At 38.2% G+C, this 21,074-nt stretch overlaps 1 protein-coding gene across 1 annotated transcript in view; it reads left to right on the top strand.

Moving 5' to 3' along the window:
• The window catches only part of dpp6a (dipeptidyl-peptidase 6a), a 202,992-nt gene that overhangs the window by 147,129 nt on the left and 34,789 nt on the right, over positions 1 to 21,074 (top strand). The window contains exon 8 of the mRNA XM_081352579.1: positions 8,308 to 8,428. Coding sequence (XP_081208705.1) covers positions 8,308 to 8,428 — 121 coding nt within the window. The remainder of the gene's footprint in view (positions 1 to 8,307; positions 8,429 to 21,074) is intronic.

Raw genomic sequence — 21,074 nt, 5'->3', positions numbered from 1 at the left:
GTATTTCTTACTGACTAATTATTTGAATAATTACTTTGAAGAAGAAACTACTTCATTGAGAAATACTTAAATGCTTCAAGCCATTGTTTTAATTGAATTAAACTAAAAATAGTTTAAATGTGTTTATTAGTATATATGGCTTTTCATACTTGAAATAGTTCACCCTGGGTCATTCTAAACCCTGGGTAAAAGGAATCCTGGGTTATATTTATTCATGTTTCACACTGATCATACTATACTCGGGGTTAACAGTTAATCCTGGGTGTTCATAAACTGCCGTTTCACACTTCACATTCCTAAACCCTGGGTTAGAGTCCTTATTTGGATATTTGCAGTGTCGCTGTTACTGACTGGACAAACGCAGCACGTGACCTGTTTACATAAAGGCTCTAGCATTGTTTTGATTTCCAGAATCAAGGGAGAATAAATACATTGAATAATTTATACTTGTCACTGTTTGGTTGAAGCAGGATGAAATTAAAGTGCAGGATTTACAAGTAGCAGTCTTTTATTTACAAAACCAAAATTTTACAAAAAACTCTCAATCTCAGCATCAGAAAACAGCGAACAACCAAACTTTGTAGGACGAGAACGGACAAAGAACTGAACAAAACACTGGGCTTAAATAACAGACTACTGACTACTAACTAATCAAAGAAACGACTTCATCAATGCATCTCTTGCCTGTGCTTCATTACTTCTGCCACTTAAAACTGCTCTAGTTACCCCTGTTCTTAAGAAACCTTCAAAGAAGAATCTTGATCCCTCAGTTATATCTAATTATCGTCCTATTTCAAATTTACCCTTCCTTGCTAAATTACTGGAAAGCACTGTTGCCTCCCAGCTTCAGGCTTTTCTTGTCGAAAATAATCTTTTGATCCCTTTCAATCTGGTTTTCGCCCACTTAAAAGTACTGAAACTACACTTGTAACAGACCGACAATTCTACATTTCAGTACAGGATTTTCTGAAATCAGAAATTTTCTGATTTTCAGGATCACTTACTGTCCCCCCGAAGCAAGGTGTCCCCCAGGGTTCTGTTCTCAGGCCATTATTATTCATAATTTACATATTACCTCTGGGTCAGATCTTACACCGTCATGGCTTTAATTATCACTTTTACTCTGATGACATCCAATTATACTCTATCTGTACACCTGCTCTATCTGCCCTAACCGACAACATTTCTGCCTGTGTGCAAGAAATAAAAGATTGGCTTAATGTAAATATTCTGAAACTCAACATGGACAAAACTGAGATCATTTTTATTGGAACTCCGTCACTCACTAGCAATATTTCTACTGATTTCACCTGTGAGATTGTTGGTATTCACATCAAACCATCAAGTACTGTTAAATATCTAGGTGTTATTTTCGATTCCTCTCCCTCTTTTCAGGCTCAGATTAACTCTATTACAAAATCTGCGTTCTTTCACCTGCGTCACATTCCCCAGCTTCAACACTGTCAAAGATGCTGAAACTGTCATCCATGCATTTGTCTCATCACTTCTTGATTACTGCAATGCCCTTTTTAGTTGTTACCTGCCAGCTCCATTTCCAGATTACTAAATATTCGAAACTCTGCTACTAGAATACTTACCCATACCAAGCGTTCTGCTCATATCACCCCAATTCTGTTTGATCTCAACTGGCTTCCAGTGGCTTATCGTATTAAATACAAAATTCTCCTGCTCACTTTTAAATCTTTGCACGGCTTGGTTCTTTGCACTGCTCCTCATCTACACCCCAATTCACTTACTACGATCATCTGACTCTGGCCTTCTCGTTGTCCCTCGGCATTGCCTCTCTTCAATGGGGGGCAGATCAATCAGTGTTGTTGCACCTAAATTGTGGAATTATCTCCCCGATCACTCTGCTGTGTTAATAATATTTCTGAATTTAAATAATTACTCAAAACTCACTCATTTTCCGAATGTAATCATTCTTAAGTCTCGGCTCAACTCTGACAGCAAACAACAGCCTTGATGCTGAACTAAATACCAGGATCGGTCGTGCCTCAACAACCTTTGGGCGTCTTCAGTCTCGTGTCTGGAACAACAGCCACCTTTCTCTCAAAGTAAAGGTGCGCGTATATGAATCCTGTGTGCTCTCTGTTTTATTATATGGAAGTGAAACGTGGCCTACATACCGGCGGGAGGAGCACAAGCTTAATGCTTTCCACTTCCGTTGTCTACGACAGATCCTTGGCCTGTCATGGCAGGATCGGGTCCCGAACACCACTGTACTGAAGCTCACTAACAGCAGTGACATGTACACCGCAATCCGGAGGAGACGTCTGGGTGGATCGGCCATGTGCGTCGTATGCCGGATGAACGTATCCCAAAATCCATCTTCAATGGGGAGTTAGCTGTTGGACATCGCCCTCGTGGCCGACCCAAGCTCCGTTTCAAGGATGTCATCAAGCGGGATATGAATGTCTTTAACATCAACCCTGACCGATGGCATCATATTGCGGAAGACAGGGCAGCTTGGCGGTCTGCGCTGACAGAGGACATGACTCTGTCATGCCAAGCTTACATTAGCTTTTGCACAGATAGACGGCATGCTAGACATCGTTTAGATCGGCGCTTGCGCTGCAAAAGGCCTTGATGATGATGATGATGTTTGTCCTCATTGTCTACCCTATTGGTGTTATCCCTTTCTTGTTGCATATTCATTGTAAAGCGTCCTTGAGAGAACTGAACAAATCACAGGACTTAAATAACAGTGAACTAATCAAAGAAACAAGGCAGCTGACATGACTAATGAAACAATGAGTAACCTAGGAGACTAACTAGAAGCTGGGGAAAAGGGAACAAAGGAAAGGGAAAAGGGAACAGTGGCATTATGCATCTCAACATGCATGTTTAAACATATGCATCATAAAACGCTTACCTCAAACACAAACCGTATTCTGTATGTGAAGACTCCGTCTCTTCTCTGTATGTGTAGACTTGTTTTGAGAATCTCAGCTTTTGTCAGTACAGATGAGCTGTCAGTTCAGAACACCTTGAATGGAAATTAAGCCAGCTCATTATATATTCATGGGCTGCACATTTTCATTGGCCTGGCAGAAGAGTTTTTCAGGATTTCTTCAGTTGTGTTTGCTCTGGTTTTTATTGTCAATATCAGAAAGCCATTTCTTTCCATTCGATGGAGCAACATTTCATGGATGAAATGGGAATGTGTTTGAATCACAGATGTTTATGGAGATTGCTTGCTTTTATAATATTCACACTGCGTCCCTGTTATTATTTTTAAAGTTACCATGAGACTTGTATACTACCATACAGCTCCACTTTATAGTGTTTTGGAACCAACATTAAAACTCATTTCAAGCCATCTATACACTATATATTACACGTCTATATATTATACACTGTCAGAAAAAAAAGCTGTCACTCAGACTCTACCCTTTAAAAAGGTTCTAACATGTACCATTTGGGTACTAATATGCACACTTTTGGTACCATTATGTACCTTTGAGGTACTAATATGCACTCTTTAGGTACAAAAGTGTACGCCCCAGCTTTTGTACTTTTATCTGAAGCCCCTTTCACACAGAGCGTTGATCCCAGAAAATTGCCATAGGATTGCTAGAGTGCCTTCTGTGTGAACACAAACGCGTCCTGGGATTGATCACGGGATCGATCCTGGCATAGGGACCTAGTAACATTGCTGGGATCAGGCCCGGAGAGCTTCCTGTGTGAACAAAAGGCAGGACCAATGACATAGTTATCCTGTGACTCCTGTGACACAACGTAAATAGTCCAGGCCTATGGTCCAATGAATCACAACTGAGCATGTTTATCAGGTGCTTCATACCCCTCAAAAATATTTGCTATCACTTTTAATGAATCTACAAATGAACGTGACATTTTGCAGGAGCAGGCAAGAGAAGGAAGTATAAAGAAGTTGAAATACACTACAACAAGGATATCTATATTCAATACAATTAAGCATGCATGAAACTCAGAAAACACCTTTTGATATATATTTGGTTTTAAATTGTTTACATTTGCAATGAAAATTACGCAGATACTCTGAGTTTGCTTTGTTTACTGTTCCTCAAACATGCCTGAATAAATCAGTGTGTGTCATCCAGTGCAGCCTGAAGTGACTGTGGTGTGTTTAAGAAGAGATTACAAATCAATGCTTCTCCTGAGCTAGTTCGCTGTCAATAGTCTGATATGTTATCAACACTCCTAACACTCAGTGCAGTACATGAACTCCAAGTAAAACATCACGTAAAAACAGCATCAAGATGTTCATGATCAAACTGGACTCTGTTTCCATTGATTTGAGTTGGGTCAGCTTGCAACAGTATATATTTTTGCAAACATGATAGAAAAAAAAAATGGATTCACAACACGTAAAAAATTGACAGATCCCTTTCTACAGCCAACGGTTTGTTTACAAGCACCCACACGTACTGATGACAGTGTAATAAATTCAAGAGTATTGACCTGGTCCAGGTGCCAAAATTTTACTCCAGCCATTTTCTGTTTAAAATAAATGTAATAAGGTGCATGGCATTGCTAAAGGGCATTAAAAGTCTGCATGTCTATGGTTATTGTTAATTGGAATTACAAGTCAGATTTCTATACAAAATAAATGCCTTTTATTAGGGTTTTGAGTGTTGTGGAACAGCCTCTCAAATCTTTCTTTGTAGTGTATTAGTAGTTGCAACCCCAAAATGTGTGACATGTGATTGATGCACTGTGACACCCATTGAAATAAACTAAACTTAATATATGATATATATTTGTATCATTAAAGGAATACATGAATTAACTGACTGCAGTAATGGAACCACTAACAGATATTTTAGCCATAACATTAGCGGAAAGATCTAAATATGTAATGAAGTTGCACTTGGAAGAACAACAAGAAAATTAGCTTTAATTACAGTATTCGATGAAGGTCAAATTAAATGAGAAGTGCTGGGGAAAAAATACAATACTGCAGTCACAGACATTCCTATCTGGGGATATAGATTTCTCAGAGGACTGTCGGGTTAGCTGAAAAAACATTAGGCAATTTGCTCTTTAATTTCTACAGAGATTGTCAAACTGACATGTTTGATTCAGGCAAGATTGAATTCAGGCAAAGTATGTCTGAGACACAAATTGACCTGACCTTTTCAGGGAAAACTATTTCTGTTTGAATAGTTTAATGTGAAGAGATAAACAACAAAAAGTTGCTGTGCCAAAAAAGAAATAAAGACAAATAGTAAATAAATGAAATTATTGCTTTATGTCCAAATGAGCTTCTTGCTGCTGGTCCAAAATTTTAAACATGTGTGAAGGCTCTTGGATTTGGTCTGCTTAAAGTGTTCTCTGCTGGAAGGTTTTCCTTTTAAAAGTCAAAATGTCCTGTCATCTTCTCTCAGGACCCTCTTCTCTTATATTATCTTAAGCATGGAATATGTTTCATTTCATTTCTGAGTGCAGAGGTTATTTTAAAGATGGTGCTGTGGAGGTTGTTTCATAAATGAAGCCATCAGGTGACTCTTAATCTTAATGCTCAAGAGATGATCTTAACTTGGATACTGGCACTCAATCCCAAAGAAAAATTACAGTTTGTGTAAAAGCCTGTAAGTTAAGCCTGGTTCACTAGGGGACGATTTTAAAATTGTCGGACGATTTTCCAAACCTGAGAGACCGCACACACGGCGATAAAAAATCACGGGTCTAACAGTTTTGGTCGTACAGTGTGTGGTGCGCAGCCACACGGCAAAATCTACACATCACACACAAACCGATTTGACTCCCCAGCATTCCCAGGTCAGACGGGAAATCTCGCAAAATCCCTCGAGATCTAACGTAATTTAATACTGTGCTTACGAGGATACTCTACAAAGTGAACATTTTGGCATACTTTTGTGTGTTTTTGTCCGCGTGAAAGAGAACTCAATGCGGCTGCGCGCTGTCAGAAGCGGCGCATTCTGTGCGCATGAGTCCTGTGTGTGTGTGTGTAGGCTATCACACAGAGAGGAGATTTACAGACAGCGTGCCACCAGTACAGATTTAAGTTCTTATTTTCGCGTTTTATCGCGCTTGTTTCTTAGTCCGACAACCTTTTGAGAGGTTGGGCTAGTATCTGTATTCTCAAGTTGCATGTTGTCTTTATGTGTTGTTTGTTTTTAAGCTGCTGATTGTACAGCACTTTGGTCTGCAGGTGCAGTTGTAAAGTGCTTTATAAATAAAGTAAAGTTAGCACTTGAATGAATGATAGCGTGATAAAATACTATAGAGCAGCCAATGGATGAAAGGAAAAATCTACACGCCACGCAGGCTGCGTGCTCGTTTGTCCCCGGGGAACACCACACACGAGGAGAAATCGGGCCAAAACAATCCAACATGTTGGATATCCCCAATTTGAGATCGGAGCGGTCCCGACGTCCTTCCGAGCAGACGAGAGCAGTCTTAACACACCACACACGGCAGGAATATCTGATCAGATTATTTTACGATAATCGGAGTATCCTTAAGATTGTCGGAAGGGATGAATTGGGGCTAAAATCGGCCTAATTATCCTGCCGTGTGAACCAGGCTTTACATGGAAAGACACCTTTGAATCTGGGCCCTGTCCCAAATGGCACCTTAAAGGGCCTTCCTCTGAGTCCGCACTTTCGTGACAGAACGCCACTTCGACTGTCGGGAACAAGTCTGCTGCGGAGCTCGCTTCAGTGCGGGTTCGGAAAAAGTGTGCATCTTGGGTGCATATTGACCACAAAGGGGGTGCTCACGAGCACCCATCTGAAACCTAAAATGACTAAATATGACACCCTGCGTTCTCATGGACTTAATGGACAAGTGTACGCGGCAGCCATTGTAAGTCCACAAGACCGAAAGTGCATATGAAGTGTGCCATTTGGGACAGGGCCTGCATTAGCTCTCTCAGTCAAACTGTACTATGAACACAATAACTTTCAGAACTGAAAACCTCCCCTGTCAAAAAAAGAGTTTAGACTTAAATGCAAAAACGACTCAAAAACTTTGTTACGTACATAAAAATGCCTGTTCGGTTATCAAACACTTGGCATGCCATGAAAGCAAGAACAATACGATTAGTCACAAAAAGCAGAAGTACTCACATTTAAATTTGACCAAAGCTGTTGTTCTGTGGATCCTTGGAAAGAATCCTGATGTTAGAACAAGATTTTTAACAGGATTTTTTGATTATTTTATTCTGAACTCAACAGATTGAGTGGCACACTTAAAGGGTACATAACATGCACAGTTTCACCTAATCTCATGTTAATCTTGAGTACCTATAGAGTAGTAGTGCATCCTTAATATCTCCAAAAAGTGTTTAGTTTTATTATAATTTTAAAAGAAAAAACAGCTTTCCGATTCTCTCCGGGAAAAGCCGAGGTCCTGGAGGCGGAGCTATAGAGTCAAGCGGTAGAGCAAAAGACAGAAATCTGATTCAGTTGTACTTACATGAATGGGGTCTTTTATCACTGGGACCGCTCCACTTTTTAATAGCAAACGATTTGCAAATCCAGCGTCGACCTGGGCCTTGTTAATAAAACATTTGTCACTGAAATGACCAGAACACAACCGCTATTGGTACACTCCGTTGCTGCCCCGGAAAGACAAACTGCATCCACTGTTCCTGTAACACTGGGTTCTTTGGAAAGCTGAACACGGTAAGCTTTCCCTCACATCCAAATACACACTTTTTTGGAGACATTCTTGAACAAATCCTATGCAGCGCGGGCGCCGACGATTTCCTGTTGAAGCACGTTGATGTGCGCGGTCTCGCTCTCCTCTAGTCGACGTGTGCGCGGGCGCGCTTTTCCGAGAAAAATGCTCATATAAGGAGTTCCACTCTGATCTACGTCATTAGACCCACGATCGAAAAAAAAAACAGCCGAAACTTGCACCAACCTGGAAGTAAGATTTTCGGCACAGAAATTCTCCGTTATTCGTCCAAAATATTTTTTTTAAACTTTGCCCATGTTTAGCATGAGAATCCATCTCTTTAACAACTCTGAATACATGAAACACCATTGTACCCCCCCCCCCCCCCCTTTAAAAGTAGTAATAATAATAATAATAATAATAAAGACACTGAATTTGCTGTTAACAACTATATTTGACACAACAGCAAACCTGCAGCCTGTGTCTGAGCAAAAAAAGAACTGTTACACCTGGGGGGGGGGGAGGGTGTAATAATAAAAACTGTAACCCCTTTAAAGTTCTCCATGCACACAGTAAATGTCATCACCAGTAAAGCCCTCCTGGCCTATCCATCAAATTTTGATTGCAATGTGTTTGTGTTTCTGTCCATTTCTCTAGATTTTTATATTTGAGAATAACATCTACTACCGGGCCACTGTGGAGAACAGATCCATCCGTCTTGTTTCTACTGGGAAAGAGGGTGTGATTTTCAACGGTCTAAGCGACTGGCTCTATGAAGGTATGAAAGATAAAACATCTACATATGTTTTTATGCCTTGCAAAACTAAACGTGATTTTCTTGATGAGGCTTTGTCAGAAGGCTTGACAACTAAGGTGAACTTAGCCTCTTTGCATCTTTAAAGAGTATTGTACCAAAATTCAAGTCCAGGGAAGAAGGAGACGGGAACCAGAAAACGGTCAACATAAAGTTTAATCACAAAATAAATAGAAACAACAAAAAAAGACGAGCAGCAGTGGCCTTTCTGCCGACTGCTATATAAAACATAATAAAACAACAACTTAAAATGTCGCCTGGTCCTCTCGCGCCCTTCAACGGTGAAAGATGGTTTTCTGTGCATTGTCAAAGAATCAAAGGAAGAACAATCAATAGCCTAGAATCTCCCAGAATGCACCGCTACCTTTGACTGGACTCTGTGGTTGTGGATTTTCACTTTGTGTGATGTGAGTCTCCCATTTAAACTTTAATCTGAGCTCATATTGCAGCGACTGACCCTTGCCATGAGTTTATGAGGTGCTGAAGGTCTCGAAATTGACACTTATTATTTATTGAAAGGGTTGAATGTATTAAAGAGAGCAGAGACTCATCCTGGCCTATTTCTGTTGCTCCTGATCTCATTCTCTCTGCTTCGGTTCACAGTATGTATGATTTATCCTTCTTATTCATCTACAATATTTGCATTCTTTAGTTTTTACATATTGATTTTGCAGAACATGCGTCTTCCTGATTGGATGATTCATATTTCAAGCCATTTTTAAAAACCCAATAATCACACACCTGTGACATCATTTTAATTCTACATTAATGTGCTTGGTATGTGCACATTAATGTAGAATTAAATGAGCAAGTAGCTTGGCAACAACAATTAATGTGCAAGTAGCTAGGCAACCCTAAACAGCCTACAGGTACCCATTTTCCACAGACAAAGTTCCGGTGCGGGTTCCTGGACGGTGTCCCTTCTCGAACCGTTCCACGCATTAACTACTGCAGCAAAGCGGATTCCAGGTCGGAAAGACTGGTTCAACTCCGGCCATAAAAACTCAAAAGGATTCAGGGAGCGGGGGCGGAGAAAAGCTGTCGCTGTCTATTGCGATCTAGTTGAGCAATGTAATAACGTTGATCTACATCTGATCTATCTGTGCACAAGAACGGTTTCATTTTCATTATGTCTCCAAAAAGGACAGATGAGAGTACAGTACAAGGACATCACTGCTCATTTCTCAAATCTGTAGATTCACGCGGCCGGTTCGCAACAGGCTCCAGTTCGCCTGGCCGAGAACCCACAGTGATATATTATCATTACATAATGTTGCGTCAAGTCAAGTCATCTTCATTTATATAGCGCTTTTAACAATGTAGATTGTTTCAAAGCAGCTTTACAGAGATAATTGTATAATTTAAGGTAACAGAGATTATTTTGGCTTTATAGCGGTTCTTTAATAAAGTTATTTTCCAGCTAAAGTTAGTTTTGATTGTTTTGCTTCCGTCGCAACGATCATTTGTTATTAAATTAGGGGCCGCTAAGACGACACCATTCTCTCTACACAGACTTTAAACGCGAACCTGTGAGAAACGCTGATGGCGTTCACATGCGCAGTAAGAATTGGTTCTATAGTTATGTGCGTTTGAATATATGTGCGCAGGTTGGGAATTCCCTACAAGCCAAGCCTAAACAAAGTACTTGTCTTTCCTTATACATTTTGATAAAGAATTTTATTTTATTTTGTCACTTCGGGGTAGGAACGCAAAACGAATTTTCCCGACAACGCCTTATCTGTAGAGTGGTAAAGGGATCCTCCATAGGGAGAGACTAGTTGGCACTTCAGCACTGCGTTGTCATCGGTCCAGGCGAAGGTCCTTCGTCAGATCTGGATACGGCCTGGATCCGGCTGGCTGCGGGAAAACCTCGGGATAAACACAGACACTAAAATTAGCGTAGATGCCATTCTTGTCATGATGTAATGAGTACATCAGGATTTATGGGAAGTGTTCCCGGTTCCGGCTGACCTAATCTATGCAGCCTAACATTGAATTATGGAAGTCTATAATGTATTATGTGAATGCTAGGTCAAAGAGATGTGTCTTTAGTCTAGCTTTGAACTGACAGAGTGTGTCTGCTTCCCGGACAATGGTAGGAAGACTGTTCCAGAGTGTTGGCGCTAAATAGGAAAAGGATCTACCGCCAGCAGTCGATTTTGATATTCTAGGTATTATCAACTGGCCGGAATTTTGAGATCGCAATAGACATGAAGGACTATAAAGCGTTAAGAGCTCGCTAAAGTACTGCGGAGCTAAACCATTTAGTGCTTTGTAAGTTATCAGCAATATTTTAAAATTTATGCGATGTTTAATAGGCAGCCAATGCAGTGTTGACAGAACCAGGCTAATATGGTCATACTCATTTATTACATATTCGTATAACTCATTTATTACATACAGTACAGAAAAGAAGACGCCATCATGTTCTTAACAGGTCTTTTTAAAATCCACAACAATCTTTGATTCTACCAACATCCCTTGTGAAAAAAGAAGTACACTTAATATTTGTTTTTCATCATTTACTCATGTCATTTCAAAAAAAAAAAAAAGCCTAAATTAAATCTGTTCATCATATAAAGTGATTGCATCTCTTCGCAAGACTTGGATTAAATCATTCATTCATATGGTTTAGTTTTATGTCACTTTTAGAACCTTTTTAGATCTTTTAAGTTTTGGTTACCATGGAACTTATTTATAAAACGTGCATATGCACAGCATTGAACTTAGAGTGTGCATACTCTAAAATACACCAATGTTCAGATTTACAAAAAACGTCTTTGATGTGGAAAAGTACTTAGTGCCACATAAACGACTCAGGTTTCATTAAAATCTCCATTTCTTAAAGGTTTGAATGGCATGAGGGTAAATGATGACAGAATATACATTTTTGGGTGAACTATCCCTTTAAGTAGGTCTATTTATATATAATTTCATAATTACTTGTATTGTTTTTTTTAAATATGGTTAAAGTGTACTGCTGAATGTACTGACAAGCATTTATGGTAAACTAAAATATACTTTTATTTATAGTGAAACTTGTATGTAATGTTTTTAAATATATTTGTAATTTAACATTTGTAATGATGAAGTTTAAAACATTTAAAATATTTTAACTTTAATTTGCATTAATTTAAAAAAAAATCACAATCAAATAAATCTTCAGTTAAAATTAAAATTTACATGTGCTTTCATGTCAGTCAACACATTAAAATAAGTGTATTTATTCAAAGTCTGATAAAAGATAAAAATATAATGGTTTAAAAAGTACTTTAAAAAATATTTTTAATTTGACATTATAACAAAGTACAATTTTTAAAGTGTTAAGAAACATGAACGTGTACATTCTTTAAGTACACTAAATTTGACTTTTATTTCATTAATATTATATTAACTGCACGTACAGTTTTTATATACTTTCAAAATGTGAAGTACACTACAAGTGCCCATGACAATTAAGCACACCTCTTTTTCTCTTAGAATTAGCATTCACATTATCAACATTATTTCTTTCTGATTATATTGTGCAATTCCACCTCTCTTCACTTTAAATGCTAATAGTCTATTAACACTTCCTATGTAGTGAGTTCTTGCTGACATGCTATTGCATTTTTGGCCATGAACAAGTGTTCAATGCTTGTGATGGAGCGTTATCGCAGGAATCTTAGAGTGAGACAGAACACTGTCCCGTCAAAAAAAAAAAAAAAAAAAAAAAAAAACGAAAAAAAAAAACACACTCAGAATCCTATCCTGTCTGTTTGGTAACCATGGTAATTTCACCTATCAAATATATATTTTTTCGAATCTTAAAGTGCCCATTATTTTGTTTTGAAGGTCTCCTACAACAGATTGACATGCATCCAAGGTCAAGCAAACACTTAAAGTTTCACATAATATATATTCCAGCATCACTGCTTTTCTCACAATGTCTCAAATGGTTTGATAAAGGATTCTGTCTCTATAAATCACTTCTTTCAGTGAGCCTACTCTGCTCTGATTGGTCAGATGGCCTAGTTCATTGTGATTGGTCTACCGCTTACAGCGCTTGATGGAAATGAAGCACCCATTACCATAGCTGAATTTCTGCTCCGAAGTCTTCATTAGCACTTCTGTACACAGTGATACGAACAGTAACGATGCCATCAGTTTTACCGTACCAATTTGAGTCCTCAACTTAGGAAGTACATGTAAAGTGTCGACAACTTAAAATCTTCAGATACAACTACAGTGTTTAAAGAGTTAGTTCACCCAAAAATGAAAATTCTGTCAGTAATTACTCACCCTCATGTTGTTCCAACCCCGTAAGACTTTCGTTCATCTTCGAAACACAAATTAAGATATTTTTGATGAAATCTGAGTGCTGGATCACTTCTCCTGCAGGCTTATGGACACCTTAACTTGCTGGCCCAGAAAATGTATTAAAGACATTGTTAATATAGTCCAAGTGACTCCAGTGGCTCAATCTTAAGTTTATAAAGCGACGAGAATACTTTTTGTGCGCAAAAACAAACAAAAACAACGACTTTATTCCACATTTCATTTCCTTCTCTCTGGACCTCGAGTCTTTTTTACGTAGTGTAATAGCGTAGCGCATCTGTGTTTCACATCACCACGTATGACACACATGACCAGAGTCGCCCAATAGTGAGCCTACGTGGTGAAGTGCAACACAGACGCGCTACGCTATTACACTACGTAAAAAGACTCGAGGTCCAGAGAGAAGGAAATGAAAAGTGGAATAACACTGTTTGTATTCTGTCAAATTTCAAAAACAGCTGCAAAAACACCTAAAATGGCTATAGGCAAGAGTAAAAACAACAAGAGCAATTGTATGTGAGAAAGAAAAAGATGGTAAACATGGATAGGCGAAGACATACTCGTACTCAAACTCCTATATTCACTGTGAAACAGCCATTCAGCGCTATTATGCTATTGCTTCATATGCACTAGCCAACAATGCATTGTGTACTACAGTACAAAACCGTGATACATAAATACAGTGGATTTGAAACTCTGAACTGTCCTTGACTTCCTGTCCATGGGTTTATGGTTAGTCACTGTTTGTGTGCAGTTCAGTTCATCCGCAGATCCTCTGAATGATAAATAAATCGTCAAGCTTTGGTGCAGTCTGAGGCTGTTGAATACAAATCCGGAGTCTGTTCTGCGTGTGGAGGGGAACAGGTGGCTGTGCATTCATTGGCGATGGAGTTTATGGCTGCTGGACCCTTCTGGATACAGAGTTCCCTGATGTGCTTAGGGAAAGGTTAATGTATGTTAATTCAGATTACCCATGCCAACCCAAAAAGACTAAAACAACCAATATCCATCATTGCAAGAGCATTTTAATTCCTCCAGCTGTATGGATTTGCATTAAAGTTGAACGATCCACAGTGTTCATCTACTTAATGTGATTCGAAAGTGGCTGAAAGTTATTATGAGGAAAGTGTTCTAATCAACCTCACCCTACACAATCTCCTCTCTGTAATTTGGAGATCAAGAATGTAGATTGTTGCATTGTTGTGACTAAGTATGCTTTCTTAGAGTAGTTCATCACTTTGCCAAGAGGATATTAATTACCTCAATCAGTCTGCATAATCATTGCTGAGTTTTAATTACCCCTGAATAATCAGTGAACCGCATGTATAGTTCTAGCTGTGGCAGACCACGTCTGCTCTAATGAAGATCATGAAATGAACCCTGCAAGAAACTCATATAAGGCACACTCCGTGCATTTGCTACTTTATGTTCGCAAGATCATAAGACATCCCGTTTGCCATTTCATGATTCAGAAGGGTCCCCTTTGTAGCTGCTATTCTTTTTTGCCGAACCTGCAGCAGTGAAGACTTCTTTGACTTTCTTTTTTCTTTCAGTAGTTTGCAGAAGTCTTCAGACTTCATAGAAACAATTAAAGTGTAAATAAACCTGTTTCTTATTTTGTTTTGAAATACAAAAAAGGTAGAAAACATGAGAAAATAATTTACTTTAAATGCAGATTGTTGCCACTTTTTTGGAGAGGGAGCAGATTCAAATGTTTAGTTCTTTATTTGGGATAAAAAAATTGGTGGTCCCACTTTATATTAAGTGCCTTTAAGTACTGTGTACTAACATGACTAACATGTTTAAGTCCCCATAATATATATATACATATAGTATGAATATGTTAGCCTTAAGGTTATCTATAAGCTTGTGTGCTCCAAAACAATGACAAAATACACATTTAGAAGATATAAGCGTTCAATATCTTACAGTCTCTCACTTCCGCCAATATGGATCAGTGATTTTGATGACATCACTCTGCACTTCAGCTTCTCATCAGATTTTCTATCCAATCAAATGCCCTCTAGAATCTGAAGCGACCCGCCCCCTACATTATAAATAAACGCTGAAGCTGCGGCATTGCACCATTTCTATATGGTGAATGGCACATAGTTCACTATATAGGGGATAGGGAACCATTCAGACACTGTAAATATGCATTTTCGGGCAAATGATGTGTGGTTTCGTGTTAGTGTCACGCGAACCAGTCCAGAAACACTATAGCACAGAGCTGATCATATGCACATATCACACATACCAGAAAACATATCAGATCCATTTAAATTTTGTTCAGAGTGCTTTCTTTTAAAGCAATATGGAGGAGATCAGGATTAGTTAGACAGACTCGGCATTAGAAAGAGCACTGATGAGTAGAAGAGACAACAACGATACCGTGCACCAACATAAATTGCTCACTTTCGAAAATACACATTCTCAGCATGGTAATGTTCACTGTTTTGCTTTAGTAACAGTTTCATATTAAATCTGAAAGGGGAGACTGTGGCTGTCAAATGTGGCTTTACCAAGCTCAACGGCTCTGGCCGTTAATCACAAAATAAACTAAACACTATTGGCTATTTTTAAAAAAGGAGAGCATTTCAAGGCACTTCAGTGGGCCTTTAAAGGGTTAGTTCACCCAAAAATGAAAATTCTGTCAGTAATCACTCACCCTCATGTTGTTCCAACCCCGAAAGACTTTCGTTCATCTTCGGAACACAAATTAAGATATTTTTGATGAAATCTGAGAGCTGCCTCACTCCTTCATAGGCCGCTTGGTAATCGATATCAGCCATCCCAGAAAAGTTAGTAAAGACATTGTTAAAATAGTCCAAGTGACTACAATGGCTCAACCTTAAGTTTATCAAGTGACAAGAATACTTTTTGTGCGAAAAAAAATAAATAAATAACGACATTATTCAACTATTCATTTTCTTCTGTGTGGGCCTCTGATTGAGTTCACGTAGTGTAACAGCGCAGCACTTCTGGGTTGTACGTCAGAATGTAGGCTCACTACAACCCAGAAGCGATGCGCTGCACTTAAACGTACATTATGTAATTTTTTTTCGCCGCTAGGGGTCGCTAACCTCTTTACAATAACAAAGGCGTAGTTTGATGACGCAACATTTGCTAAGAATTATGGATCTTGTCGTCAACGTCAAGCCGACCGATCTAATAATGTTTATGGATGAGTAAATACATCGATGTTTTTATCATGACTGTGATATGAAGCAGGTCGGGATTGCTAAGAGACAGCTATCAGCTCCACACGCGACGCGAGTCCCGCGGATATAAAAGGAATATGGACATTTCATGCACAACTACACGCAGAATTACTACTCACAGGTCAGTTTAATAGACAAATTAAACTTGTGAGGTAACGCAGCGCTGTTTCACTTGGTCTAACATTACACTATCACACTAAACTGCATTTGAATGTGTTTAAATTAATGTGTTAGTTTGTCTGTATGAGACTAGCAGTAAGCTAGATCAACATTAGAATAACATACCGATCATATTCTAACATTTTATCATTGTTTAACTATATAACATTGATTAGTTTTATGTAAATGTGCTCACCTGTTTAATAAAGTACATGTAGGAGCGGTCAAAGTCTCGAACGTGGAGCTCTCGTTTATATGCTGTCTATGGGAGCTCTCGGCATTTCGAAAACACCACGCTGATATTGATTCTCGTTTTAGTTCTCCTTTTTTATCCAAAGTCTTTATCCATGTCTTTATCCATGGTCCATAATGTTTGAACGATACAACAACAGCGTGCAGATAGACATTGCGAACTACACAGTTGTCCACGTTTGTCGCTTTGTTTACTATCAGAGGGCTCTGGTTCATAGCTCTAGATGCTATGGCAGTACGAGCGGAAACCAGGGACAGCGCGGATATGACGCCATTGACGGTGACAAAACGGAAATAAAGAAACGGGACGTGTCTTCGAATTAAATTACAAATTTCTCCTGGCTTGAAAGTTGTTGGAAACAGTCGGGATAATGTAAGTACACAACTAAAAAATATATATATAACATAGATATAGTGATTTTTGCTATTTTTAAAGCAAAAAAGTTACATATTGTGCCTTTAAAATGGCCAACTAACTCCCTGATCAGTGCCCTGACTACTGAACTAGGGAGCTGATTGAGACGCACCCCAACAGGAGCAAACCAAAGCCACTTGAAGGCAAGCCTGCAAAGGTTAGCAAAAAAATAAAAGCGAAACACTGTGGTATGCAGGGAAGGAGACCATGGGCCTTTTTTTTCATGGATATCAATGGAGGAGAGGCTTAACTATGCTGAATAAACTCATTTTGTGTGAAAATGGTTTATCATTTAATGAATCAACAGCCTGTTCGCTAATCTTCAACATGTTTGCTCTTAAACTTTCATTTAAGAGAAGAGAAGTCATGGACAAATGCGCGACAGGTATGATTCAGTTTACGGCACTTCTCATTCATTTTTATGGTATCCGCAAAATGCAATGACATCTAGGCTTTAATGTGATTGGTTATCAAGGCACATGTGATCCAAAGTTAGCTGTTATGCTTTCTCCAATGGTAGGTCCAGAGACCCAATCTCTCAATAATAAGACCATCCCTAAATAAACCACAGCAAGACAAAAGAATATCAACATAAAAGTGCTGAAACATAAAACACAGGGGAATCATGACAACGTTATGTTTTTCTTGTTATTCTTTGCTATTTTAAACTAATGTTCTGTATTTGAAAGGATGGATTTCGTAAGTATCTGCAGCTAGTGCATGACATTGGGAATGTATAAAAACTGTTGCCATCCACACAATGAAAACAAATGTAATCTTCTGTTTGCATTTATAATCCAGTAATTATATTTTTTTTCTCAAGTGGGTTTTGAAGGAACTGCTTCAATGTCAACATGTTGTCCCTAATAATCCCACTAAGCTAAGAACACAATGAACCTTTCTTAACCTAATGGAATGTTTCGATGGTTCAACCTTCATTTAATATTTACCTTATTGAAGAAGTTTTCAGATATTTGTCAGAAAACGTAAAACGTAGGATTTATTTGGGCTTAATATGGCCACTTTCCCTAATGATGTGATTTTTAAACACTAAATCTGGCAGAACCTCCTGCACTGCCGAGTGCTGACAGATTGTGAAACGCTTATGACAGACCTCCCTACACCTCACTGCGATATGCTTCAGCCCAGCACTTTTTGCCTTTCTTTTGCATGAAGTTCAGCAGTTTCCGACATTTTGATGCTCTCACCACTTGCTCTGCACGACTGACAATCCCACAATCCCTCATACCAGCCTGCCATTCAGCTTCCATAGAGAATTAATTGAAAATACCGCTCATTCTAAGGCAGTGGACATGTGTGTTATCCCTAGAACCCTGTTAACCCTAGAATGCGGTTTATATATATATATATATATATATATATATATATATATATATATAATAACCATGTGGTTTACTGGAACAGTATGCGATGCTTAACATAAAGTGAATTTTATTCAAGTTTAATGTACATTAGATCATGTCTCTTTTGTCATCTGACTTGTGTCCCATTATTCAGTAATCTCAGGGGCTGGTTTTGAGGACACACTATGATATGCTGCTTCTTGTTTTTCTGATAACTAGTTTCATCAGTTACCCATGTTCCCTGCCATCCCCAGATCATTAATCTGATTAAAGTGTGTGTGCAGTCATATCCTGAAGTGTCATTACTGTGTTTTAGACTGCAATCTCTTACTAAGGCTCTCTACTGCCCCCTGTTGAAGTGAGCTGAGATTGTTTGAAAGAGGAAGGAAACTGTCATTTCTGTTTCCATGAGTTTCAGTGTTTCATATACAATCCTTTTCTGAATAGTATTTTCCTGTCCTGTTTGTTCTGCTGGAAACATCCATGCTCCTTATATGCAATGCTTTCATTCGCTTGCACCAGAAAAGTCATTAACCAGTTTACAAACAGTAGTTTGCTACAGTTCAAGAAGCAACTAACTTAATTCAATTCAGTCTATTTAAGGGAACTTATTTTTTTTAAATATACACTTCTGTTCAAATATTTAGGGTATGTTTTCTTTTTTCTTTTTCAAAAGGAAATTAACACTTTTATTTAGCAATGACACCTTAAAGTGGCCAAACGAGACAGTAAATGCATTTATAATGTTACAACTGATTTCTGTTTCAAATAAACATGAACTTCTACTCATCAAAAAGTCCTGAAAATATGTATCATGGTTTTCACAAAAATATCGAGCAGCACAACTGTTTTAAAAATTGATATTTTAAAATGCGTAGGTGAACGTAAGATGTTTTTTCAAAAAAACCTACAGTAAACAAAACCTATTAAACAACCTATTTTTTTAGAGATTTGATAAGATAAACAGCCACATTTATAAAAAAGCAGCATGTTACTTGAAAATGTGCATTATTTTGAAAACATGCTTCTGAAATAATGTAGTCAAGGTTAGTAGTATTGCAACTTTCATTTAATACACTGCTGAAAACAGAGCGCGAAGTGTAAAAGTCCTTCAGATTAGCTGCTAATGAGGCCGATGTGTTTTACCACTATATCACAAGAGAGTATAATCACAGATATTTTAGCAGTCCACAGAAATGATCAACGCTCTGACAATATCCTCCGATGTGCGACTCGGAGACGCAACACCTCTCTGATGCTCTATCAGTTTTCTGCACAGAAGTGTTAATGATGCTGTTCTTGAGATAAAACTGAGGATGAGTTTGGCTCTCGGGATGGGTCGTGATGGTTGACTAGTCACCTGGTTCACACTGACTGTAAAGGGGGTCGCACACCGGACGAGAAGCGCAGCATGTGACACAGCTGGAGCTCTACAAAAAAATACTAGCAAAACAAATGTCCTGTTTATTATAACTGTTTTGTTGATAGACATCTTTTTTTTTTTGAGTAATTCAATCCATAATGGAATTATGGAATATTGCAGTATTTTTTTATTTATCCGTCACATATATTTTATGCCGTCATAAACTCTTCTCTTCTCTGATGTGTTTACTGGCGCGAGGGCGGGACAACCTGTCACTCACATGAGACCAATCAAAAGCAAACCATCCAAACAATTCCTGATGAACAATATCATCCGCTCTACATTAGTTGGATATTGTCAGGGTGTGGTGTAGGTCGAAGAAGACGATGAAGGCAGAAAGCTCCAATGCAAAGTTTTACTTACAAATATAACAGGTTACAAACAGGCAGGTAGGTAGGATACACTCACACCAAATACAACATGACTCAGACATTACCAGACATTAAAACAGACAAAGACTGACTGAACAGAGGGAACTAAATACAGACCCTGATGAACATAAACCAGGTGACACAGATAAACACTAATTAACAGAACACAGGTGATGAAGGTGATTGACAAGACACAGGTGATGAATATGAACTAAAGATAACAGAGAAGACAAGTCCGATGAAAAAACAAACTAAACAGAACACAGCAGTGACAGATATACATCACAATTATAAAGATATACAGTATATATATTGCAACTTCTGTTGCATGCCGACTTATACCATTATACCAACTATACAAAAAAATGTTGTTAATTGAAAGAAAGCTTATGAATTAAAATATAAATATTAGATGAAAAACTTAGTTAAAACAAGTTTAAGTACTAAAATTACTCACCTTAAAAATAAAACAAATTAAAAAATAAAATAGAAATATTCAAATCAAAAAACATTTAAAATGACACAAATCTCATAACAAAAATGAAATCTGAAAATATAACAACTAATTCAAAATATTAATATAATAATATATAAATAATACTAAAATATCACTGGTTTGAGGTACAGGAATGGCCATTTTGTTTTGTTTGTTTTGTTTTGTTTTTTGTTTTTTTTGCGAGGGTTCCCTGAGAAACACATCTGATTGGTGTCAGGTGGGCATGACCCAAAACCAAACATAACTGCCATAAACCATAAAATGCTTCCTTTTACAGTGATTGGTAAATTAAAGGGTTAGTTCATCCAAAAATGAAAATTCTGTCATTAATTACTCACCCTCATGTCGAGTTTTCTATTCCTCCACTGACAGCTACGCAACTGACATTTTATCTCTTCAAAACGTTCATAAAGAGATCATAAAACGATGGTTTAGTCCAAATTCGAGGACTAAAGAGACTTGGGGCCCTATTTTAACGATCTGAAACGCAAGTATCAAACGCGAAACGCAAGTAACTTTGTGGGCGGATCTTGGGCACTGTTGCTATTATACCGGCGGGATAAATGACTTTTGCGCCCGATGCAAATCTAAA

This window comes from Scardinius erythrophthalmus (genome assembly GCF_964197995.2).
Source record: "Scardinius erythrophthalmus genome assembly, chromosome: 22".
NCBI classification, from domain to species: domain Eukaryota; kingdom Metazoa; phylum Chordata; class Actinopteri; order Cypriniformes; family Leuciscidae; genus Scardinius; species Scardinius erythrophthalmus.
The sequence above is the reverse complement of the archived record's forward strand: the minus strand, read 5'-3'. Positions and strand labels throughout refer to the sequence as shown.